The sequence below is a fragment of the Phalaenopsis equestris genome, unplaced genomic scaffold (genome assembly GCF_001263595.1).
Source record: "Phalaenopsis equestris unplaced genomic scaffold, ASM126359v1 Scaffold000479, whole genome shotgun sequence".
In the NCBI taxonomy this organism is placed as follows: Eukaryota; Viridiplantae; Streptophyta; class Magnoliopsida; order Asparagales; family Orchidaceae; genus Phalaenopsis; species Phalaenopsis equestris.
In genome coordinates, this window is record NW_018164920.1 from 242,294 (window position 1) to 269,078 (window position 26,785).

The window sequence follows — 26,785 nt, forward strand, 5'->3', positions numbered from 1 at the left end:
GTGAGCGTTAGCCTTCAGGGGAAGGGAAGTGTGAGCTCTGGAGTGAGAGCCAGTATCCTCCCAGCCTAACCACGGATTTAAGACTAAACCTGAGATTAGCCAATGATTCTATATAACACTGAATCAGGATAGAGAATTAAAATTGTTTCTATGTGACACAATACAGATTTAAACCATTTATCTAATCTCATTTAACAAAAAAACTCATTGTAGAGAGAAAGATACTTTTTCATATTAGATAACTTCATCACATAAACATAGTTTGATAGTTACTGTTTTAAACTTTGCGTTACAGATTTGTTAGTAGTTAATAATTTAGTTTTGATAATACCTTAAATATTCGTAATTAGTGACAATATTTTTATTTTATTGCTGTGAATTTCCTAGTTACATTTTCAATTTAAATCTTTCACGTGGGATCGATATTTGGGGCTTGAATAGAAAATCTTGTATTACTTGATAACGATACGTATACTTGCGTAGAATCCCTACATAAATTGCTTAAATTTCTTATTCATAAAATAACACATCAAGTTTTTGACACCGTTGCAAAGCGGAGTTAACTTTATACATTTTGCACAACTATATTTTCGGGATTACTGGATCAGATTATGAGCAATGCTAATAGCAGTTTTATCATCATAGAAAAACTGTAAAGGAGCAGAGACCCGTCATACGTATTTCTCAGAGCATGATCCATCACCAGAGAGCTTCACAGATACCCAAAGATATGGATCAGAACTTGGCTTCAAGACTATTCTGGGCCATAACAGAATGTTTTTTGCTTTTTTACATGACAAGTTTTCCCCACACGAATGAACAATAATTTGAGGTAGATCGTCGATCATGGACGGACTCAGCCCAATCAACATCCGTATAAACAACAATTGAACAAGAGGTGTGGCACAAACAAAAACAATGCTGAGCCCGGTGTGCCTTTTAAGTAGTGAAGGATTATGTGAGCAGCTTTGAGATGGTGCTCATAGTGATCATGCATGAATTGACTCACAATTTCTACCGCGGGAGGAATCTCGAGGCGACTATGGGCGAGGTAAATGAGTTTTCCCACAGTACATTAGTAGTGAATCTTGCTCACCAGAACCGCATTGGGAACATCAAGTAATTTTTTATTGAGATCCATTGGGATAACCATAGGTTTGCAAATGAGAAAGTTATTTTTTGAAAATAGGTCATTCACATATTTGCGTTGATACAAACAGATGCTCCGAGATGACCAAACAACTTCCATGCCTAAGAAGTACTGAAGCGACCCCATGTCCTTTATTTTAAAGGAAGAGGAAAGAATGCCTTTTAGAGACTAATGTTGGTAGATTGTCACTTTCAGCACAATATCATCTACATAGATGATAAGGATAACAACTTATCCATTGGAGGAATTTCAAAAGAAGGGAGTATGATCTGATTGGATCTGACAATATTTATGACCCACTACCACCTTTGTGAATTTGCTGAAACCAGACCATTGGGGATTGTTTCATTCTGTAGCGGGATTTTCGAAGTCGACACAGTTGTCCCCGTGAGGAAGTAGAGGCAAAGCTAGGAGGGAGGCACATGTATACCTCCTCTAAGATATCCTCATTTAGGAAAACATCCTTGATATCAAATTGGAGCAAGGGCCAATCCAAACATTCACAACAAGTGATAGGAGGACCCGAATGGTGTTAAATTTAGCAACTAAAACAAATGTCTCCTCATAGTCAATTCTGTTTATTTGTGAGTAGCATTTGACAACCAATTGTGCCTTGTTTCATTCAAAGAATCCATTGGAGTTAAACTTGGTGCTAAAAATATAACGGCACCCCACTGCTTTCTTACTCGGAGGAAGATCCACAACATCCCATGCATAATTTTGCTGAAAGGCATTCATCTCATCCATTATTGCAGCTTTTCAGGAGGGGCTTGCTAGTGTTGCCTCAATAGTGGATAGGAGATGATGATACGTCAGGACAGTAACAATATCAAACACTTTGTAGGTTGACGATACACTGTGGAAAGAAATATATTTTGTCATGGAATAAGGAGAGCTTGCCTGATCACATACCTCAATAGAGGTTGACGATACACTGTGGAAAGAAATATATTTTGTCATGGAATAAGGAGAGCTTGCCTGATCACATACCTCAATAGGAGAACCCACCTCATTTGGAGTATAGTTAATGTTGGGGATGTCAAACAGAGTGGATTTTAGGTCTTGTGACGAGGTAGCGAGCTCTAGAGTAGGAACATCGAGACGAGTGCACCGGGTATAGACACGGAGGGTGGGAGGAGTATCTACTTGTCTGGTAGGTGGCGGATCCAGAGGGACCGAGTGCTCCTTGGATATAGTGATTTGAGAAATACCAGCCGGAGTCAGATAAGAAATAATATCCAAGCAATGTAGCTCCCCTCACATGAAGCAGTGATAGGAAAATAGGGGACAATTTCCAAGAAGGAGACATCGATGCTCACATAAAGTTTATTTGTGATAGAATCAAGACATCGATAGTCATTTTGAGTGGCAGTATCAGAGAAAGTCACATTTTATTGACCTGAGATCAAGTTAACTCGATTCCGAATAAAGACTATGCACCCAAAAACTTTGGGATTAAGAGTGCCGAAGAATCGATTGGTAGGGAAACATGACATCAACATGGCTAATGAGTTCTGAAAATGTGAATTTTGGTGAGGACACTATTGATGAGATATGTAGCAGTAAACACGAATTGTTCCAAAACCTTTTCAAGATATTATATTGAAACATAATGGAATGAGCTACCTCAAGAAGATTTCAATTTTTTCTCTTGGCTTCTCCTTTTTATTGAGTGCCTTACACATGTTATAATGGAGGATGTTCTTACTAAAAATCCACCTAATATAGAATTAAAAATATCACCGCCATTGTCAGTTCGGAGGACTTGAATTGACATTTTGAATTGGGTCAAGATGGAGTGAAATTTTTTGAACGTAACAGCAACTTCAGATTTATTTTTTAAAATATTGACCCATATCATTCGAGTGTGGTCATCAATCAAGTTAAGGAAACACCATTTATTAGTGTAGCTGGGAGTGTTAGAGGTTCTCCATAAGTCACTGTGAATAAGTAAAAAATGAGCGGAAGGGGTGTAATAAGGGTGAAAATGGAATGTGATGATGTTTAGGTAATTGATAAATCTTACATTTGAAGCTAGCAAGGTTTTATTAGTAAACATTGATGGGTACAGTTGTTTTAAATATTAAAAACTAGGATGACCCAAACGATAATGCAACAACATAATAAAATATTCAGTGGATTGAGAAAAACTGCAACTACTGGAAGAAGTGTACTCATTCTCCCTGCCTTTCTCTTGGAAGTAGAGTCCGATTACCGTCTTAGCAGTTTCAATCATCCTCTTCAAATGATGATTCCGAGAGATGAACATCAACATAAAAATGAACAACGCAATCAATGTCACGTGTCAACTTACTAGCAGATAAAATGTTACACTTGAACAGAGGTACACGTAACACAAATTCCAGAGTTAGAACTAGATATTAATACATCCAACCCTTTACTAGCAATGAAATTACACGAGTCATCAACAATTTTAATTGTCTCTTTTTAAGAGCATGGATAATATGTCGAGAAAGTTTGAGAGCATCCAGTCATGTGGTCTGTGATACATAAATCAATGATCCATTAACTGGAAGAGACAAAATAAGTGTCATATGAATGGTACCTTGGCGAAGGCGGGAGGTTGATGGGCCGAAAGAGAGTTGATTGGATCTAAGCAGCTTGATTAATTGCTCCATTTGACTCTTAAGAGAGTCGGGTGATACCAGAGTGCCTTGAGTGGGAGTTGGTTGTGCCATACTAGATTTAGATGTCGTAGTGAGACCCTTAGCAACGAAGGATTTGGTTGAAGATTTATTCGTTGGTTTCCCGTGGAGCTTCCATTATTTGTCACAGGTATTATTGAGTTTGTGACGACAATCACAAGTGGAGTGATTGACCCATGATGATGTGAAGGGTTGAGAACTATTAGAGACTAAGGCAGACAGTTCGGCTGAAGGAGTGGACGTGTCGAGCATGACAAGTCTCCGACTTTCTTCGCGACGTACCTCAGTGAATGTAGCACAAGTTGAAGGGGATCCCGACCAAGAATACCTTCTTGTACTTCATCGAGATTTTTGTTTAGACCCTCCGGGAATTGGAACACACGATTCTTTTCCACAATTTTTTGGAAGAGAGAACGATTCGCGAGAGTGTCTCTCATGTGTAGCCTTAGTAGAGATTGCATTCCATTCGTAAGACCACCAAGTCATTATAGTACCAGGTCATCGCCTTTGATCTCTGTTTTACCTTGCGGATCTTCTTGGAAACATTAAGTTGGCTTGAGTTTCCTACGTTCGAGCAAGTATCCCGAATTACCGTTCATAGTGCACATGTAGATGAAAGAAACATGTACGAATGACCAATCATAGTCTCCATGGAATTGATCGACCGAGACATGAACATAGAATTCTCCACTTCCCTTGCACCATACATTGGGTCAGTTTTTAGTGGTTCACGAATCATTCTTGTTAGATGGCTGAATTTCCCGCGTCCTTTGACGAATAATGACATGAATTGAGACCATTGGAGAAAATTAGATCTGTTAAGTTTATGGGTGGTGATCAAGAAGTTAATGTAGTTTACAAGTCCTCTGGTTTGCGGGGGAATTTAGGTCGCTGTCGATCTTCTGTTGGACTCAAGTACTTTGTCTGAAAGAGGCTCGGTGGTGGAGTCCGCCCTGATTCCAATTGATTTGAAGATGAAGTTGGTATTCTGAAACATCAAAGGATTCCCGCTGTAGGAGCGAGAACCAACAACAGGTCAGCGACTGAACCTTCAGGAAATTTGCAGGAAATTTACTAGATGGCAGAGGAAATCTGCAGGAAATCTGTAGGGAGAACTGCAGGGTAGAAGGAGGGGCTGGCTGCAAGGTAGATGCCCTGGCGAAGGAAATCTGCTATAAGGCAGGGGAATCTGCAGGAAATTTGCAAGGAGACCTGTAGGGCAGCGGAAGGAGGGGCCGGCGGTGGAGGAGAACTCTAGGGAGAAACCTTCAGGAAAGGAGGGGCGGCAGAGGAGACCTGTAGGGAGTGCCGGTAGCAAGATAGATGTGTTGGAAATCCGCAGGGAGCGCCGACAGCAAGATAGATGCCCCGGCGGCGGCTAGGATTAGATCCTAGACTTTAATATTATGAAGGAAACCTGAGAATAGAGCATGGTAGTTTCATTGATAGGAGAAGGGTTATACATAAATTCACAAATAGATCACATAGGAATTACATAAATATGAAAACAGAAGTAAATAAAATGCTAATAATAACTGCAATGGAAATATATTAATAATTATAATAGTTTGCTTCTCACTTGATGGGTTGACTAATTTGATAAGGCCCGTCTGATAAGAAAGAGCAAAGATAAGCTGTTGCTAATCCCATAAATAAGACATTTAATTACCGTTTTAGAAAAAAATAAGTCCCTTGGGCAACAAAGTCTACCTACGTCTAGTGCAAACTATGAACATCAGTGGAACATTGTCACGAAAGTAATTAGATCCTCCTTGAGATGCCTTGCATTCTGAATTCTGACAAATTGAACTTGCCTTTTAGTCTTCTTGTTGAGTGAGTCGATTCAGCCTCTACACCCCCAGCTTGAAGAAATTCACGCCATGTCCTTGCGCAGGGTGTGCTCCAAAATATCTGCCTTTGCAGATGGTATGGTGAGTCGCCCATCTCCAATGAATTGAAACTTGACGGTCCAACCATTCTCATTGAAAAAAGGCAACTCTATAAGAAATGATTTGTAACTAGAAAATGCATTAAGTTGTAGCCCCCAAGCAAAAGGAATTTATAAGCATGAGAGATTCCCACGCAAGTAGTTACATCGACATCATAATTAAGGACATAAATTAGGGCATCTTTCTATATATCAAAATAAATTTGAGCAGCAACAACAACAATAATAACAACAACAAAGTCTTAATCTAACTACGCGGGGTCTGCTAAATGAATCTTTTTTTCTATTGCATCCTATTTAGTGTCATATTTTCATTTAGTTCTAATAAATTAAGATAATTTTTATACAATAAGCCCAAGTCTTCCTAGGTCTACCTCTACCTTTCTTAACATAAGTCAAATCTAAACAATCTACTCTCGGATCTTCAGATGGTCGACGTTTAATGTGACCAAACCATCTAAAAACGAATTGCTCTATTTTGTTCGTCACAGGAGCTACACCAACCCTATCACGGATATATTAATTTCGCATTTTGTCTCTAAGTGTAAAGCCACTCATCCACCTAATCATTCTCATCTCGACAACACTTAACTTAGTATTATGCTTCTCTTTTAAAAGCCAACATTCAACGCCATAGAGCATTTGCAGGTGTCTTATAAAATTTTCCTTTCAATCTAAGCAGTACTTTTCTATCACACAAAAGGCCCGAAGCATTCCTCCACTTCAACCAACCAAATTGAATTCTACTATTAACATCACCATCTATATCACCATTGCTTTGAACAATAGACCCAAGATATCTAAATTGTTCACACCTTTAATAATTTGATCACCCAAAACTACACTTCTGTTACTAGAGCTACTGCTACTAAAATTACATTCCATGTATTCAGTTTTAGTTCTACTCAAAAGGTCTTTAGACTCCAATGTAGACCTCCATAATTTAAGATTTTCCTGAGCTTTTTCTCTCATCTTATCCACGAGAAGGATATTATCAACAAAAAGCATACACCAAGGTACATCCTCCTATAAATGTCTAGTAACACCATCTATAACTGATGGTTTGTTTGGGGCAGCTGTAGCTTATCCAGCTAATCTGCTGATGAGCAGCTGATCCGGATAAGCTGACCGACTGTTTGGTTTATGTGTTTAGAAAACAACTCATTCTGGATAAATGACCATTCTGCCCCTGTTTTGGATAAACTGTTTAGCTGTTTGGTTTGTGCGTTTTGTAAACAGTTTATTTGCAGATTTTTTTAGTTGAATGAATAACCTGTCACGTAGAATTTATTATTTTCTCAACAAAATTAAAGATCAAATGTTAAGATAAGAAAATATAAAAAAATTGAGTTACATTTATATAACTAAAATAATTTCGATTACATTAAACAAGCACAGTTACATATACAAAAGTAAAATGCTCCTTCAAATACTAATATAGAGTAAAATGAGACAAAAAAATAAAAAAATATGTTAAAATGACAAGGAAAAAAATTATAATGTTGATTTAAAATGTAGCAACATATCACGACCATGTTGCCTGACTCTAACACTCCAGAACCCTGAGCAAACCTGTCCAACTTGGATACCGTAGAAATGGAAGCACTCAAACTGAATGCGGTGTTCTGAAATTGTGATACCGACGAATTCTGAGCAGTGGTGTCCAGTTTGGATATCATAGAAACAGACTCCCTATTGGCCCACCTGAAGAAAGTGCAGTCCTCCTGTCCTTGTGCTCATTGCGGACACCTGTAAAATTGCCTCCCGTAACTATGTAGCTGGCGTGAAGTGAGTAGCAGGACGGTAGCCTACATCGACACATCACTTTCCTGGACTTACCTGAATATCTGAAACTCATTGTCCTGCAGTTCATAAACATAGAATAAATCAGTCAAAAATTTGAGGAAATATTGAAAATATACTTACTGAAGTATGAAGGCAGCGGTTGCTGACAATAAATTTCTGTGGCCATTCAAACTGCTCCACAGTTATCTCAATAAAATCAGTACAATTTATTATTAAAAAAAATTAATAGGACATAAATCCATATAGTATCATTTGGTCCATAAATTCATATATCCAAACATATTTGCATTTACACGGGAACGGGTTGCAAAGCAACTTCATAAATCCATATATCCAAACAAATTAAGCACCATGGCAGCAGATAGCTTCAATCCCTGAAATTGAAAATCATGTTTCAAATACTTTTTTCCATGCCATGAAAATCATATTTCAAATCCATTTACATAGGAGCAGGTCATAGCAAAACAACGGTACTTTGAAGCACCCAAATGAAGCAACAGGTAATTCGAAGGAAAGAAAATCATGTTTCAAATACTTTAAAGCATGTAATTTCAATTTTAAGCACCATAGCAATAGATAACTTTCTTCCAATCCATAAAAAAACGAACAAACAACTAACAACTATCAAACAACTATTAAACCAATGCAACAGAACAAATGAATCAAACATATACTGGGATGCTTCGATAAAAAAGGAAGCAACAGATAATTCAAACCCCCATCTGTATTACAGAAAGTGTAGAAGCAGCAGGTAATTCGAAACCATAATTGTTAGTCTTCCCAAATATAGGATGATCGAAACTGTAAGAATAGGATAACCTGACCAAACTGAAAGAGAGATGCTGAAACCAAACAGTGATGCAACCCTATCTAAAATGCTTGCCATCTCAAAAACTTCCCAGGTGTTGGAACCAACAGGCTCCATCTCTTTTGCAGTAAAAATATAATTTAAGAAAACTAAGCTTTGAAACTACAAAACAAGATTATATTCAAGCTACCACACTGTATTCCCACCCCCTCCCCCCCCAAAAAAACAGTCTTTCAATTTTGTGTCCCAATAATGCAACAATTAAGTCCAAAAAAAACCAAGATCAACTCATATGAATACAACAGAACTAATGAATAGTCTGTAATTCATATCTCAAGCTCACTGTTAAGATTACAACCACAATGATGTCCAAGCAACAACCCATAATTTATTGCATTCATTCATACAATATAACAGTAAATGCCTAACTTTAAAAACAGATAATGAGACCAATATATGATGGCCGAATGTTATAGAATTCCATAATAATCGAGCATATACAGCAGCGGTTCTTATGGCATAACCCATAACCAACGTGAAGAACCAACCCAAATATACAACAACTTTCCTTTAAAAACGATACCCTCAGCTAATACAAGTCTTAAAGTAACAAAAAATTGAAACTTGTATCATAACAAGTTGGGGCACCAAACAGTCCATAAATAGCATAACCCATAACCAACGTGAATAACCGCATGTGGCCATCCAGGTTGCTTCAAAGAAATGCACCATCCATCCAACATATACTTTTTGCATAAAATTCTTCTCCCAACATAACCCATAAACAAACCCATAACTCCCAAAAAATTCTTTTCCATACTCAAACGAAAAACAGAAGGCAGCGGTTGCCTTGAAAGAAGGGCCATCCAAGCTGCTTCAGAGAGATAAATATTCACCTCACATAAAGCCATCTCTACTGAAGTAATACTACAACCAGGCAGCAGATAGCTTCAATCCCTGAAATTGAAAATCATGTTTCAAATACTTTTTTCCATGCCATGAAAATCATATTTCAAATCCATTTACATAGGAGCAGGTCATAGCAAAACAACGGTACTTTGAAGCACCCAAATGAAGCAACAGGTAATTCGAAGGAAAGAAAATCATGTTTCAAATACTTTAAAGCATGTAATTTCAATTTTAAGCACCATAGCAATAGATAACTTTCTTCCAATCCATAAAAAAACGAACAAACAACTAACAACTATTAAACCAATGCAACAGAACAAATGAATCAAACATATACTGGGATGCTTCGATAAAAAAGGAAGCAGCAGATAATTCGAACCCCCATCTGTATTACAGAAAGTGTAGAAGCAGCAGGTAATTCGAAACCATAATTGTTAGTCTTCCCAAATATAGGATGATCGAAACTGTAAGAATAGGATAACCTGACCAAACTGAAAGAGAGATGCTGAAACCAAACAGTGATGCAACCCTATCTAAAATGCTTGCCATCTCAAAAACTTCCCAGGTGTTGGAACCAACAGGCTCCATCTCTTTTGCAGTAAAAATATAATTTAAGAAAACTAAGCTTTGAAACTACAAAACAAGATTATATTCAAGCTACCACACTGTATTCCCACCCCCTCCCCCCCCAAAAAAACAGTCTTTCAATTTTGTGTCCCAATAATGCAACAATTAAGTCCAAAAAAAACCAAGATCAACTCATATGAATACAACAGAACTAATGAATAGTCTGTAATTCATATCTCAAGCTCACTGTTAAGATTACAACCACAATGATGTCCAAGCAACAACCCATAATTTATTGCATTCATTCATACAATATAACAGTAAATGCCTAACTTTAAAAACAGATAATGAGACCAATATATGATGGCCGAATGTTATAGAATTCCATAATAATCGAGCATATACAGCAGCGGTTCTTATGGCATAACCCATAACCAACGTGAAGAACCAACCCAAATATACAACAACTTTCCTTTAAAAACGATACCCTCAGCTAATACAAGTCTTAAAGTAACAAAAAATTGAAACTTGTATCATAACAAATTGGGGCACCAAACAGTCCATAAATAGCATAAACCATAACCAACGTGAATAACCGCATGTGGCCATCCAGTTAAGATTACAACCACAATGATGTCCAAGCAACAACCCATAATTTATTGCATTCATTCATACAATATAACAGTAAATGCCTAACTTTAAAAACAGATAATGAGACCAATATATGATGGCCGAATGTTATAGAATTCCATAATAATCGAGCATATACAGCAGCGGTTCTTATGGCATAACCCATAACCAACGTGAAGAACCAACCCAAATATACAACAACTTTCCTTTAAAAACGATACCCTCAGCTAATACAAGTCTTAAAGTAACAAAAAATTGAAACTTGTATCATAACAAGTTGGGGCACCAAACAGTCCATAAATAGCATAACCCATAACCAACGTGAATAACCGCATGTGGCCATCCAGGTTGCTTCAAAGAAATGCACCATCCATCCAACATATACTTTTTCCATAAAATTCTTCTCCCAACATAACCCATAAACAAACCCATAACTCCCAAAAAATTCTTTTCCATACTCAAACGAAAAACAGAAGGCAGCGGTTGCCTTGAAAGAAGGGCCATCCAAGCTGCTTCAGAGAGATAAATATTCACCTCACATAAAGCCATCTCTACTGAAGTAATACTACAACCACAAAGAAAATCAACTTTGAGCTGTAGAAGATTGCAGTATATGCATTGGACTGTTTCAGCCAAATAGAAGAATTGTTAGTTTAGGCTTCTGCTGTATCAAAAACCCCATAAATCAAATTACACTTTGCTAACAAAGCATTATGGCAAAAAAAAACCAATTTTCATTCTCATTTAACACCAAAGCATTACAGCCAAAAAACTGAAAGCATCCCAAAACTATGATAAAGCATCTCTTTATTGATCAACTGAACAGGATGGCTACCTTCCAAATCACCATCGATGACTACCTTCCAAATCACCATAATTGTCCTCATATGTTATTAACCATAAATGGAACAAACTATGATAATCCAGTGCAAGTTATGAGCATACAAATCTAAGTACTGCCATAATATGACCTTTTAACTGCATTTCTTTTGGAGATTAAAGTAAAAAATAAAAAATAATGAGAGCCTCAGCAAAGGATACCAACAAATGAGAATTTTCGATCTATGTATAGCCATAAACCATGTAACGAAAGCCATAGCATCAAAATTATCATAGTTTTTTTTTTTTTGCAAAGCAACTTCAACTGAAAATCATTCAGAAAAGAGACCACTCATATGGAACTCCCAAAAAAATATAACTCCCATACAGATTCTGCAAAACATAAGATCCTCTTTTTTAAAGCAAGCCCACAAGCCTCCTCATGTTTAAAGCTACCATCGATATTGTAAATCGAAAAACAAATTAAATAGTGTAGCAAAGAGTTATCCACTAAGATGTTCAAACTCCCTAACTCCTTAACAATTCTCATTGTTAACATGCTTAAAAAGATAAAAATTTGCACAAACCCAATAACATAGAAATGAACACATAACAGTAAATAATACATCAAATTTCAAAAATAAACAAAGAATTGTTCATTCACGATTGACTGATTTCATCTGCTATTTGTTCTCGTAAAGCCGTCATCTCTGATGCACCTTCACCCTCTCGAGTGTATGCATCTTGTGAATTCATTTCTTCGTGTGGCATAGTACGTCCCACGCATTATTCGTATGCTTCAGGTGGGATCTGACGTGAATCATTTTATATCAGGGTAAACTCTGCATCTGATTTGGAGTGGTGGCGTCAGATGAAATTGTGTAGTGTCATTGTGCCAACGACTATTTGTACTTGTTTTGGAAAAGGGTAAGCCGACATATCCCCTAATATAACCCACTTCTTCTTCCACACACCGAACACACTATCGATTACGCCGCGCCCTGAATTGTTAAATAACTCTTTCTTGCCTCGTGCTACCCCATTAGATCTTTCAAAATCAGAAATGTGGTATTTCTTATATCGTTAAAACTTTAGATATCCTCTTTGTGATGGATATCCGACGTCGACCAAATAGTTATTACCCGAAAGTAGGCACGGAAAACCATATCTTAGGTTTCTAGTAGTGAACTTGAAAACATGACTATCGTGGGCGCTCCCTTCTCATCCAGCTATAACAAAAGTAAAACACGTGTTAAAATCACACATGACCATAACATTTTGTGTGGGTGGCCGCACCGGCCTATGTACGAAACTTTATCTGCATCAGATAGACGTGCATCGATGTGTGTTCCATCAATTGCTCCAATACAGTCCTGGAGTTACAGTTAAATTTTTTTTTTATCTGTCATGTAATCAAATTTGACGTACAAATGTAATGGTCAAGACAAACATTAAAGAATGACATGTACTGAGGGTCATTTGCAATTTATGAGGGAATTGAATGAAATGTAGGATCCTCGGGCTTCACTTCCTTATGGGCCAAACTCACAAGAGAGTTCAAACCTTCTGCGAAATACCGGCTCATGGTTTCTGATGGATGTTGGAATCGCTCCACAACACCTCTGAATGATTCATTCTAAGATAAGATTTACAGAGTTATTGCAAGCACTTCTCTTGGCCGTGTAACCCATGAAGGCTCCGAAGTTTATTAAGCAGATCAAGAAATATTTGTTTCGTCATACGGAACATATTGAAAAATTGCGTGGGATGACCCCATAATAACTCACCCACCCATCTATCTCCAATTTGACTCGACGTCATACATGCGTTTCGGTCGACGCGTTTAAGATAGTCATAGTACAACAAGGTAATGATAAGTGCAACTGTGCATATGTGTTTGACTTCTTCATCTATACTACAAAATTAATACAAGAAAAATTTATAAACTTAAGTAATAATAATAAAAAAAAAAACTTAGCTAGGAAAAATGAAAATTACACAATTGAAATTTGGGCAAAATATAGAAGATACTAGCGTAAAATAAAATTTGTGCATAATACAAGCTAAATTAAAAACAATCCCACCATGGAGAAATGAAGTGTCCATTATAGAAACATAGAACAGAGCTATAGGAAATAAAATACAATAACTTAAACATTCAGTCATCCATAAAAGAGCACAAGTATTTGACTCAGTATTGCAGTTCCAACTTCATAAAAAACTGTCTTATGGTTGGGTCTTGTAATACCTTCACGTATTTTATATAGTCGTCATTGTCTGCCTTAACATCAAAATATGTATTGAGGACTTGAAGACAATCCTCAATTGAGCTGTCCTGCAAGGGAGAAGACCTTGTTTTGCATTTTCAACCAGTGTTTCAATGGTGCCTTTGATGAAAGCAACCCCTTTGTTCTTCTTTTCTACCCTGGGACGCTTTGGCACATTAGTGAATTGAACATCTATGTGGACATGACTGAGACCTCCTGACTCACCTATCTGCACGGTCTCCATATCATGTGCTGAGCTGCCAAACTCTAGATCATTTGAGGTGAACGCATGAGTTCCTGTTGCGACAACCACAGTGAACATGTCATCCAGTTTCTCCTCCATAACTGGATCAATGCCAATGAATTTAAATTTTTTGGCTGACGACACTGCCTGATATAGATAACAAATTTTTATTAATAAAATCGTTTCAACTCAATGCAAAATTTGATGCAAGATAAAATAATATTAGATATTTATGTACTTGTCATCCATAAAAGAGCACAAGTATTTGACTCGGTATTGCGGTTCCAACTTCATAAAAAAACTGTCTTATGGTTGGGTCTTGTAATACCTTCACATATATTATATAGTCGTCATCGTCCGTCTTAACATCAAAATATGTATTGAGGACTTGAAGACAATCCTCAATTGAGTTGTCCTGCAAGGGAGAAGACCTTGTTTTACATGTTTCAACCAGTGTTTCAATGGTGCCTTTGATGCAAGCAACCTCTTTGTTCTTCTTTTCTACCCTGGGACGCTTTGGCACACTAGTGGATTGAACATCTGTGTGGACATGACTGAGACCTTCTCCTGACTCACCTATCTGCACGGTCTCCATATCATGTGCTGAGCTGCCAAACCCTAGATCATTTTAGGTGAACGCATGAGTTCCTATTGCGACAACTACAGTGAACATGCCATTCAGTTTCTCCTCCAGAACTGGATCAATGCCAATGAATTTAAATTTTTTGGCTGACGACACTGCCTGATATAGATAACAAATTTTTATTAATAAAATCGTTTCAACTCAATGCAAAATTTGATGCAAGATAAAATAATATTAGATATTTATGTACCTGTAATTTCTTTAGCCCACCAATCCTCTGGTGCATTTATTGTGCGCTTTATTGGATCCCAACCCATTCCTGTTGATCATCTTTTCAGTTCTTTCCATATTTTTCAATTTTTTTTAATTGATTCCACTTGTTCTTCAATTTCATCCAATCATAATCTCTTCCGGTCAGTTCCTTGAATTTAACTATAATATTTTGTCATTCTTCTTTGTTAAAATACGTTGTGAGTTTATTTCCCACCTCGACCTCCCTCAAACATAGATCATAAAATATAATAGTTCTCTTCTATCCCACATGACCGATAATCTAGCCTCTTTAACTTTACTCGTTGAGTTTTGTCAGATTAACGGATAAGAGCATAATATTTCTTTTCATAGCAAGAAATGTCCCAACTGAAGGATAAATAATTTATGTGGTAGACATGTTAATGAAAACAATATTCATGAAACATTAAGAAAAGATGTTCTCCGTTTATAGGAAAAGAGAAAACAATCTTCTCATCAAAGCCGCATTAAGCATGCCCAGTCTTTGGAATTCATAGGTAAACAAAAAATCCTCTTGGCTCCATATTTCCGTCATGACATCAAAAAACCAATAAAGGAGAACTTATTATAAGTACCAGCAAAATCCTTTGTCTATACATTGGTATAACACAATTAGAAACCTTTTTTTAACACATTTTAATTCCCTAAATCTTTAAGATTACGAAAAACATGTGTACAAAAATTTCTTATTGTCGAATTTAGACTCGAGTGCAGAGTGCAGAGTTGAATCCAAAATTTTTATTGTCGAATTTAGCTTGATTAGATAAGGATCGAGTGAAAGAATACAAGCAGAAGCGGAAATTAAAAATATGTGAATTTTTATAGATAAGCCATAACCATACTAATTTTCGCATGGCCACAACCATACCGCAAAATGAACAAAACCATTGGATCGTAGCGGAAATAAAAAAATCTTCTCATGACAAACATACCGCAAAATGAGCAAAACCACCCAATTTCCAGAAGCAATTAGTTGGATCCACTAATTTGACACCTCAGGTGTTCAGATCCATCATCAGATCCATCAAATATCTCACCCGCTCACCCGAAAAAAAAAAAAAAAAAAAATCCTCTAAATAAAATGTCATACTACTGCAAATGACTTTCATGGAAGAAAGATGAAACTGCTTTTCACATCAAAAAGATCAAAATAAACATATCAAACCCAAACGACTACAAACGACGAACATGGAAGACGAGACTTGCTAGGGAAGATATATATGTAGAGCGAAATGCCGAAGAAGAAGATGGCGAAAGAGTGAAGATGCCGAAGAAGAAGAGGGCAAACGAACCAGATCGTAGAGGAGCGCTTAGGGCATGAGTATTGCGAAGGATTCGAGAGCGGAGGCGTCAGAGGGCAGTGTCACAGGAGTGAATGATGTTGAGGGCGGATTCGTAAAATTTGTTTCGCAAAATGCGGACCGCAGGGGTCGTCCCGTGGTTCGCGTTTTTCACAAAAATATAAATCGCGTTTTGGATGATCAGTCAATAAGTGCTAACCAAACGAGACAACGATGTTTTTAAAATGTTGCCCGCACTTTTAAGCTGTCCCAAACGGGCCCTAAAACAAAAAAGATATGGGCTTAAAGCCGATCCTTGATGTAATCCAACAGAAATAGGAAAATATTTGATCAATCCTCTTTCAGTTCGAACACAAGTAACAACTCTAGTATATCCAAATAAATTTAAGCGGTAAAATTAATTTTTTGGTACTGTGATATTAAGTAGTTTACCTAATTCTCTTGATTTTTTTTGTCATTGAAGTCATCAAAAGATGAAAAAATAATTGGGGAATTAAATTTATACCTGACATATGAGTTCATCTGAATGAAAAGATATGATGAAACCCTTGCCCATGACTTAAGAGGCACTCTTAGGTTTAGTCAGACATTCTTGAGGCTTGGAGGCTCTCCCTTGATCTGAATGTACCTCTTAGCACTTCCAAACTCACCAAGCTCAATCATGCCGACTCCAGTCTAGAGATAATTTGCCCAAAGGCAAATGGATTTGTTGGGGATCTGCGGACTCACCCCACCTTTGTGCTTCTTCGTGTAGCAATTTTGACCCTTGAAGACAATATCTACGCTACGTATTAAAAGGTGTGTTTGTATATTTATTTATTTTTTTCTCGTATTGTTTTTCTTGTAGCCTCTTAAAAATTATAAATATGTGGGTAAAAGGCATAAAAAAGAGCATCTGCATATTCTGTATTTTTTACTAGAGCAAATATAATATTTAGAACTCTCTCTAGATCTCTCATTTCTCCCTCTTTTTGTCTCTCTACTGTTGTCCTCTCCGTTGCTTCGATCTTCTCTCTAGATCTCTCATTTCTCCCTCTTTTTTTCTCTCTACTGTTGTCCTCTCCGTTGCTTCGATCTTACAAAATCTGCTAGTACAGCTCAGGTATTGCCCATAGATATGCTTGGATCCAAAAATAATCAGAGTTCCATCTACAGAAGCAAATTAAATATAATCAAGGAGTGCCATGGTAGAATTAGTTTTTCTTCTTTTGCTGGAACACTACTGTTGTGAAAAAAGGAAAAAGAAAAAAGAGAAAATAAAAAACACTTACATTGTGAATTTTATGGGCATTTGACGGCGGTCATCTTTGCCCGTTCTTGAGTCTAGCCATGCAATCATTTTTGAATCCTTGTTTTTAGCTTTTATTTTTAGCATTTGTTATGTGCTAATTGTCTTTATGTCAAATGTCATACGTTCATCTATCACCTAAGGGCATTTACATATATGCACCTATTTCCTATGTATTTATGAATCTAACACCTAAATTTTGCTTTTTTACATATCTACTACAGAAATTTTTCATCACATAAATAATACCCTTATTATAACTATGAAAATGTAAAATACAACTTTGTAAAGATTGTAGTTTAGATGTTTGATATGTAATACCACGCAAATGTTTGATATGTGAAACCACGCAAATCTTTGGCATTGAGTGGTATGTATGTAAAAGTACAACTTTTCATGTATAAAATTTGAGTGGTATGTATGTAAATCTTCCTTTAAATTTAGTATTTTCTGTCTTAGAACAGTAATGAGGCCCACTATGAAAATAGTAGTCGTGGTCATGTAATTGATGACATTAAATCGTTGCCCTAGTTATTTTCACCAGCAATTATTTCTGCAGTTTTTTGATTTTTTTCCTGGAAAGAGATTCTTGAACTAATTGATAACAGCTCCATTCTGGGACTGCTATGAGAAATTTCCTTGACTTCGTACCACAGACAGCAGGCCGAAGCACCTAATTCGGTTGAACTACATGGTGAATTTAACAAGAAACATATTTTTGTTGTGACGCATGAATCTCTTATGCAAGCATTGACGGGCTAATGACATTGATGTACGTCTTTGCAGGCAGAGATCTCAATGGAAATCCTACTTCGCAGCATCATCCAAGCAACTGGCTTGGTGCCGGTGATCGTGATGATGATGATGAGGAAGATGAGGATGAAGATGAGCTATATGTGCAGTCAACACCTAAATGAAAAGATTAAAATGGTGGATTTCATCTTTTTTCTCCAATTTTTTGGTTTTTGTTTGTATTTTTCGTTATAGCAACAGGCTTTGTCGTTTAAGATAAAATTGTAGGCGCATGCATGCTTGTTCTGTTCTGCAACATTTATTCTGTGGAACGACTTAGGCTATACAATTGAACGTTGAATATTCTTTATGATGATCAAGAAAATGATATGATGCATTGTTGCTCTTTATGATAATTTATCTTTTTTAATAGTGTTGAGTCATAAAAAAAATAAAGGTGTAACTAAGGCAAGTTTAACCCATACTTGACTTAAACAGGACTATTCAAAATTTTCCTACAAGTTGAGTTACTTGGAACAATCAGGCTCATTAGGTTTGTTAGGCCCAATGAACTACAAACTGAGCTTTGCTACACTGAATAATTTTGTCGACGAGTTGGAAGCATTTATGAGCAACCCATCAATGAAAGGACACCTATTAAGTGTGCTTGTTGAGTAGGAGAGTGATGACAAGAGCATGGAGGAGGTCTATTTTAACGTGATTTGACAACATGGCGATGATGGCAACATCAATTGCATGAATCAAAGAATATTTGGACATTTCAATGTGGGAGAGGGAGGAGACATGTGGCAAGGGATGGAATCAGTCTTTTTTTTGTAGGGGAGCAAATTGTCTCTTAAGACCTAATGTAAGGTGGAATCAGTTTTTTTTTTTTTTTAGGGGAGCAAATTGTCTCTTAAGACCTAATGTAAGAGGGGCTATGGTAATGAAGGATAAAATGATATTTCAGAAGAGACAAAATTGATATTTCGTGAGGGTAAGAAGTCAAATTGCCCTTCTCTATAGGGTTGTTAACGATATGATTTCGAGCCGAGCCGCGGTTGGATCAAAATCGGTTCGAAAAAAATTCGATCCAAAATTTTGGCTCGTAGCCCAGCTCGTTTTCGATCCGATCTAGATTCGTGCTAAAGTTTGAATTAATTTTCGAGCAATTAACTATCTTTGAGCTAAATTTATTAAATTTACAGTCATACGTTGTTAATGATATAATTTTGAGCTCACCTTATGTCGGCTCGAAAAAAAATCGATCCAAAATTTTGGCTCGCAGTTTGGCTTTGATTATTTCAAGTCAATCTCGATACGAGCTAAAATTCAAATCAATCTTAGATTAACGATCTTCGAGCTAAATTCACTCTTATAAAAAATCCAATTTTAAAGAGGGAAGAAAGAGGGGGCGGGCCGCATGGCCCCCTGACCCATCCGGAGCCAACCGTTCCCATGGCTTGCAGTTAAAATCTATAGATTTTGTTAAGGTGATAAGCTTGCGAGATAGATTTGAGTTTGATTATTCACTTTTTCTGGATGTGATAGGCTCGAAGTTTTAAGCAGGCAGCTCGTACCTAGACTAAGGGTAACTGCGGAATAAAACCTTACCCTGCCACCACACGTGCTCCAGAATGGTCATACACGGGTTGGGCCAGGAGCTCGTGGGCTGGCAATTGTTATAGATTCGTCATCAGCATGATTCATATGAATGCCACGTGTCGTTCCGAAAACACAGGAAGATACCTCTTCACGTGATGCCTGGCCCGCCAGCCTCGATGGGCTAAGAGTCACCTCTCCTCCTATTGGTCGGCTTTGTATACACATCTGACATAATTAATACGTCATGCTTATCTTATCCTACGCTCCGAGTAAAATATAAAATAGAGAGTAGCTTCCAGTAGTTCCAACCCTGTGAGTTTGCTTCTCCAGGCACGAATTTTGAGCCCAAATAATTATTATATCAGTTTTACATGAAATGCATGATCGCTTCGCTTCTGCTGACAAGATTGTCTGAATTTATATAACCTTCTTGATATTTGTTCTTTTAAGCAATATGTCCCAATTTAATTACCCACTAATTTAGTGGTAAAACTTATGTGTGTCTTCTAAACTACATCCAAATCGAGTCATAAATGCTCATCTATATGTGTGTGTATGTGTGTGTCGTGTATTCAGATTAGTTGTCAAGCATCTGTTTGTCAGTTGTAAGTCCCCTATGATTTGGGGTTCGATTACCCCAGATGAAGGGTGTGGTGCTCGAATTATTAGGCGCATCGGGAATAACCGGCCTCATATAATAACCTCAGGTCATTTCTTTTAATACATATATATATAGACACACATACACTATTGTATCATGCAAACGTGCTACGTATGAAGCCCTTGGGAAAATTATTAGGTGTGGTTCAAAGCCCTTGAGGTCCAACATGCAATTGGGCTAGGAATGTTGCACGTAAGAATGTTTCATCAGAACACATATTTCCCTCGTCAGGGCTTGTAGATGGATATACGAAAACATCAATATAAGAATCGTATTCAGTACTGAAATTTTATTTGCTGCATTAACCGTGCTTTTCTCATAATTATATATAGTTAAAATCAAATTCAACAAGGAAGCAGACAGGGTACATCAATGAATAGAAAGAGGGACAAATACTATTATTAAATATAAGATGAAAGCACAAGTTACAAACACGAGATACATGCATCTCTATCTCCAATCCCCAACATACTAACCGAACTGGCAAAATAATAAAATAAAACCACAAACACAACATATATAAACTACATGTTTGAAAAACTGATAAGCATGCACAATCATGATGGAATCAAATAGCACAAACAAAGAAAGCACCAGTAATATAGATAACAATCAGCATCAACAAAGAAACGATATGTACTCCTCTGATTCATACTGCACACATAACCTATACATCAATCACTCGAAACCAATCACGATTCTTTAGGACAATATCATACATATGCATCGATTTGAAGCGGCTGAACTCACGAGGAAGAGATATTAAATCGATGGAGGAGCGCTTGTGGAATTGGAGGAGGTCAGGATCTTCATAGTAGCGTTCCCAACCAAGGCTGATGAGCTTGCGCTCAAGCGAAGTGTAGGAGCTTATTACTTCGTTTGTGGGAACGTGAAGCAGAGCTTTGCGTTTCATTGTTGAGGATTGCTCGTTTGCAGGATTCTCCACCAGCCTCACCACCCCATTTTTGAACTTCCAAACTCCAGACATCTTTATTTATTATAGCTCCTTGCAAAGAATATGAACAGCAAAGTATGGCAAGTAAACAGAGTAAATTGAGATGGAAGATTTGTGGAGAGGCAGAAGCTTCTGCAGTGGAGTGAATGGGAGGGGACAATGGCTGTTTATATAGGTTGGAATCCACATCTTTAGAGACAAAGGTGATTCTCATCAGTTGGCTAAATTTGGGCCTTCCTAGATATGTCTACATGTGTTGATTGAGATGTTAACAAACAACGTTAGAATAATTATATTACATGAAAAACAATTAATGCAAAATTTTTTTTTTTTTTGTATATATTTATCAGCAGGCCTGAAAAACACTTTTAAACATATAGAATTTGAGAGCTAATATCTCCAAAAATATCAGGGAATTATTTGCTATATTGTTTGGCAGGGAATCATGAATAAAATCGCTGTAGACAAAAGCTGATTGCAGAGGACAATACGTATTCTGATGAAATCGAGGGGATTGGATGATGGGCTGGACTTTTTGGTGGGTGGGAATCATATCACTTAATCGGCCATCAATTTAAGTTCTGCAATATTCGATATACATGCATCAAATAAAAGGTTACGGTGCCTTGCACAGAAAGCTTGTTATTAGGTGTTATTTGGCTAATTGAACAAATGATACACTTTTTGGTAATGTGATGAATTTTGCTAAAGTTTGCATTTTGGTGGATGTAAATTATAAAAATCATTATTTTCAGAACTTCAGAAAAAGAACTTAAAGTAAAAAAAAAGAAAGGATTTAATTTCACGTAGAATGAGCGAAAAAAGAAATGATTTTTAATTGCAGTCCTATTGAGTTTTGCAGGTGGAAAAAGACATTGGTTGACGGCCGGCGGGAAGATTGAAAGAAAACATAAGCTTGTCATAGCATTTACATATTTAGCGGTTTTGCAAGTGTACAAATGTGATGGTGTTTTAAGGGATGCTTACCTAACTTTGCTGGTTGATTAGGTGAAGCAAGCCAAACTTATCTATCACCCACGCAACATGGAAGTAAGCTGTAATAAAAAAGCAAAAATGATCATTATACATTTGGGAAGAGAGGAAATTATTAAATTCTAAGATAGCTAAAGGAAACAAGTTTATATATATTCCACAGTAGTCATATTGTAACACACACCAATACATATACATATACATATACATATATATATATATAATATTCCAGAATAGTCATATTGTAACACACACCATTACATATATATATATAGATATATATAGATATATATAGATATACATAGATACAGATATTTATATAGATATAGATATAGATATAGATATTTATACACACACACAAAAGCGCTATAGATTAAAAAAAAGATATTTATATAGATATAGATATTTATACACACACACAAAAGCTTGATTTCCCTTTCTTCTTCACTGAATTTTTTTCCTACAAAAACTTTCCTTCAAGAGATTTATACTGCTTATAAATATTGATTGAATTTGTTTACAAATTTATTTTTTAAAAAAATGGTTGAATAATTATTGTGTTCTTTAGTTTGTTGCTTGGTGCTTCAAGCATCTTTGTTTCTTTAATAAAATAAAATTGCTATTCCTAATCTACTTTTAATCTTGCTCTATATTCATATGAACTCCTAGTCCTAATTATTTTTTTCACACCTTTATCTATATCCTTAGCATTTTTAAGATAAGCAACCATGCAACTAAACCTCAAACCTCCTCTAAAGTTCCTTTTAAAACTCATGGCTGACCTTGGTAATAATAAGATATTCTCTTCTTTTGCACTCCTCAACACTCATGCTAAATCCGCTAAATCCAATTGTATAATTAAATAATAATGACACAAACAAACCAAATTATCCATTTGAATATGGTGCTATTTACCACAAAAAATGCTCCCTTCCAAAAGTGACATTTCATACCAACTAAAATCAACCCAATCAAGTCTAATTGTGACAATTCAATTACTATACCCATCCTCCTCATCATTTCGCTAAAAACACCAATACACTATCTTAGGAATTCAAGTAAAGAACTAAATCCTTTAATCTTCATTGCTTAATCTCCCTAAAATGTTATCCTCCCCCATCAATTATACTAATTATCCTTTTTGATTATCCCTTCTTGATTTTAAACTCTAATTTTTTTGAATCTACAAGAATAGAGACAAGGTAATGGAAATTGACATTAACCAATGATACGTGGCTATTGATTGTTGACATCTACATTCTTTGATGGTTGATGGTGGTGATTTATTGAGTGTTATTAGTTAGTTATATAATAATAAAAATATTAAAAACATTAGTTTATTTAAGAATTTATTATCATTAATTTGTTTTTTTTAAATATTTGAAATAAAACTTCTACAAAGCTAAAAAAAATGGTGTGATGAAGATGTTAAAGAAAATATCCAAAAATATGATAGCTCTGTGCTTAAGCTTTAATTTATAGGATTGTGATGTCAAGGAAGGGAAGATTTGATGAATCAAGATACAATGTTTGACACCTTAGAGCACATGGTGGAGCGTTTCAACATTAAAAGAAGCCTAAATTATATTGGAAAGATAGTGAGATTAGTGCTTCAACGCTTAAGCTACGTGTCTGAGTGCTATCTTTCAAGCAACATAATGCTCAGTTAGTATAATGTAAGTGTGGTGTGCCTAAGTGGAGAGTGAAGTGAAAGCAAATATGGAGAAGAGAAAGTGGATTCTTAAAGAGAAGTTTGCACTAAGAGTGCAAGGAATAAGAGGAATTATAAATATTGATTCTTTCCTTACCTTATTTTTTGTAGTCAAGTTTTATAATGTTTAAGTTTAGCATCTTTGTTTTCTCTTCCATGAACAAGAACTAATTGTATTCATCTGGTTTTGTTGTGAATTTTTACTTTCTTGTATCATTTGTGTGTTGATGTATGAATAAAGCTGTGTAGTTTTTTTTTTTTTTTTGTTGCTTCATTCTTAATTTAGTTATGTATTAAGCAAATGCAATCTTAAAACTTGGTGTGATCTATAAGCATCCGAAGAGTCATAGTAGAACAAATTCGGTGAAATAAATATCTTTTCAAGTATATAGACACATATGATATTAAGATTTAAAATCTGAGAAGAAAAATATTTAACGTTGTCACTCAATTATATAATATAACATAATCTTATTTAGCTAGTGATTAGGTTTCATAATTATCAATGGAGACTAGGAGGCATTTATGTTATTGATTAACAACATATTTAGGGTGGAATCTTTAGCGAAACATTTCACAGATTCAATTTAGGAAAATCTTATGTCCAAAGTAGTCTCTCTATTTCAAAAGAAAAAATGAGTAGCTTAGCTTTTAAAATCTATCTTTTCAAATATCATAAAATATGAGTTGTTAGATAAAAGTGATGGAAAATTTTTAATTAATATTTAGTTTTCCTTAAAATTTTACAACTAATTCATTATGAGAATGATACTCTATTTACTTCTATATTACTTGTGTTGTAGTACATGCCATTATGTATACTATTTTAGCCAGCCATGAATGCTAGTATTATTCAAAAAGTTGTAATAATAGACTTGAGAAGTAAATATTATTATGCAGTGTTGTTAAATGTTAATTTTGTTTGGGCATAGTTGATGGCCACTATTGGCATTGATTATAATGTGAGTAGAAAACAAACCTTTGTTGTTGGTAAGTTTTGCTTTGGAAATCCCTATGTCCCAAACTTCTTTCTTTTGGAATATTCAATATGAATGTGTATATACATTGGTTCTCATAGATTCTTAGATTGGACATCATGGTCCTTTTTATTAAAATCCAATATACACAATGTGGGATCTAGAGTGATACCATTGATCATTTGCTATTTTGCATATTAAGGTGTTTTAACAATATTAGAATTAAATGATCATGGACCCAATATTTTTGTGAGGAGTAAATGCTAGCTTTAATCATTAGAATGTAGAAATTGAAGATCGTTTTTCCCTCCAAATGTTTCATAAACTTTTCATACATAATTTAAGTACTTGCTTTATGCATGAGAACAATGACATGATTTCTTAGTTGGTTCACTTAAATTTATTCACTTGACTCGATGCTTACAAAAATGGCATTTCAATGGCCTTGAAGTGGATCCTAAAAAATTTCTAATGTGAATGAAATAAGATAGTTTGAAAACCACAACTTCTATCAAAATTCATGCTCCATAAGTGTAATGATAGCCTAACTGGTTTGTATGTGCAACATTATTAATAAATACACTATTTTTTCAACTATGCCAAAATACCAAATTTAGAAACGCAGACACCATCGACACCGTAAGGACGTGTTTGGCAGCACATTTTTTACATGATTTAGCCATCGATTTCATTTAAATCCAGCCAAATACCAAAAAAGAAAAAAAACTAAATCCAACTCTCTCCCATTCCGTGCCTGTTTCACCTTTTTTGTGAAGTAAATTCAGATTTACCATATCGACCGATTTCACATATTTACTTCTCATTGCTGAGCTACAGCACCGGCTAAGGATGACCAATAAGAATTTACATAACGCTGTTTTCCTCCACAAGCACGTGGAAAATATCTTCACGTGAAGCACTTTCCACAATGTCCCCTCGACCCCGCATGCCTTCTGTCGTTGCCCATCCCCTATTAATTTCAGTATCGATAAGGTGAAATAAACTAAATATCAATGTGATTATTCTATGATAATATATATATATATATATATATTGATTGTTGAAAGATCTAATTCAAATTATAATATTTATTGTCTTTCCTCTTATACAGATTTTATTCTCCTTATTTATATTATGTGATATCTGTACCAAATCTTGCTTAATTAGTCTTGTAATGTAATAAGAAATTATTGAAACTTATTTAGTTAGTTTCCTTATCTAAGGAGGAGGGACTCCTATATGTAAAGACACCTTGAATTGAATCTAAAAGCATAAATGAATTTTCTCTTCAATTTCTGTTTTTAAGGTATCAGAGCGGGAATTTTAAAAAAAAAATTTCCGGAGAACCCTGCCCCTTTCGCGTGAAGAAGATCGTCTTGGTGAATGAAGCAGACGCTTTTCTTCTTCGAACCGAAGAAGGCGAGGAAGGTCGCTGGCGACGGAATACTTGACAGAAGTCGCTGCTAATGAAAATAAGAGTCGGGATCGCAAATGAAGAAGCCTTCTATTTCGCCGCTGCTGCTCTAATCTGCTTCGTTGCCCACAAACTCGCGGCTGGCGAAACATTTCCTCTCCACTGTTTCGCCACCTGCAAAGTCGTTGTCTAGGCCGCCACCAGCGAAGCCCTCTTCATCTTCCTACGCAGCCGCTGGAACTCTGTCTCACACCTGTAAAGCCGTACAATCGTTTTTCTTACCATGTCTGAAAATACAAATGATTCTGCTACTTCTACTCAGCCGTCCTCCTTATCATCTGCTTCCGCACCACCCTCCTCTAGAACCACCAAAAATCATCCAACCCAGATCACCACAATCCATCTCAATGGTGATAATTTTCTACGATAGTCACAATTGATGAGGATGTACATTAGAGGA

At 36.0% G+C, this 26,785-nt stretch overlaps 2 protein-coding genes across 3 annotated transcripts in view; one reads left to right on the top strand and one right to left on the bottom strand.

The window, feature by feature from the left end:
• LOC110027995 (cell cycle checkpoint control protein RAD9A) overlaps positions 1-18,399 on the top strand; it is a 41,370-nt gene extending 22,971 nt beyond the window's left edge. For both annotated transcript variants that reach the window (XM_020729674.1, XM_020729675.1), the window contains exons 8-9: positions 17,934-17,971; positions 18,064-18,399. In XM_020729674.1, the coding sequence (XP_020585333.1) occupies positions 17,934-17,971; positions 18,064-18,194 (169 nt within the window). In that variant the 3' untranslated portion in view covers positions 18,195-18,399. The remainder of the gene's footprint in view (positions 1-17,933; positions 17,972-18,063) is intronic.
• A 2,286-nt stretch (positions 18,400-20,685) lies between these two features.
• LOC110028008 (flowering-promoting factor 1-like protein 1) lies at positions 20,686-21,474 on the bottom strand. The gene has a single exon (XM_020729696.1). The coding sequence runs from the start codon at positions 21,261-21,263 to the stop codon at positions 20,943-20,945; it is 321 nt and encodes a 106-aa protein (XP_020585355.1). The 5' UTR covers positions 21,264-21,474; the 3' UTR covers positions 20,686-20,942.
• Between the last annotated feature and the right edge of the window lie 5,311 nt (positions 21,475-26,785).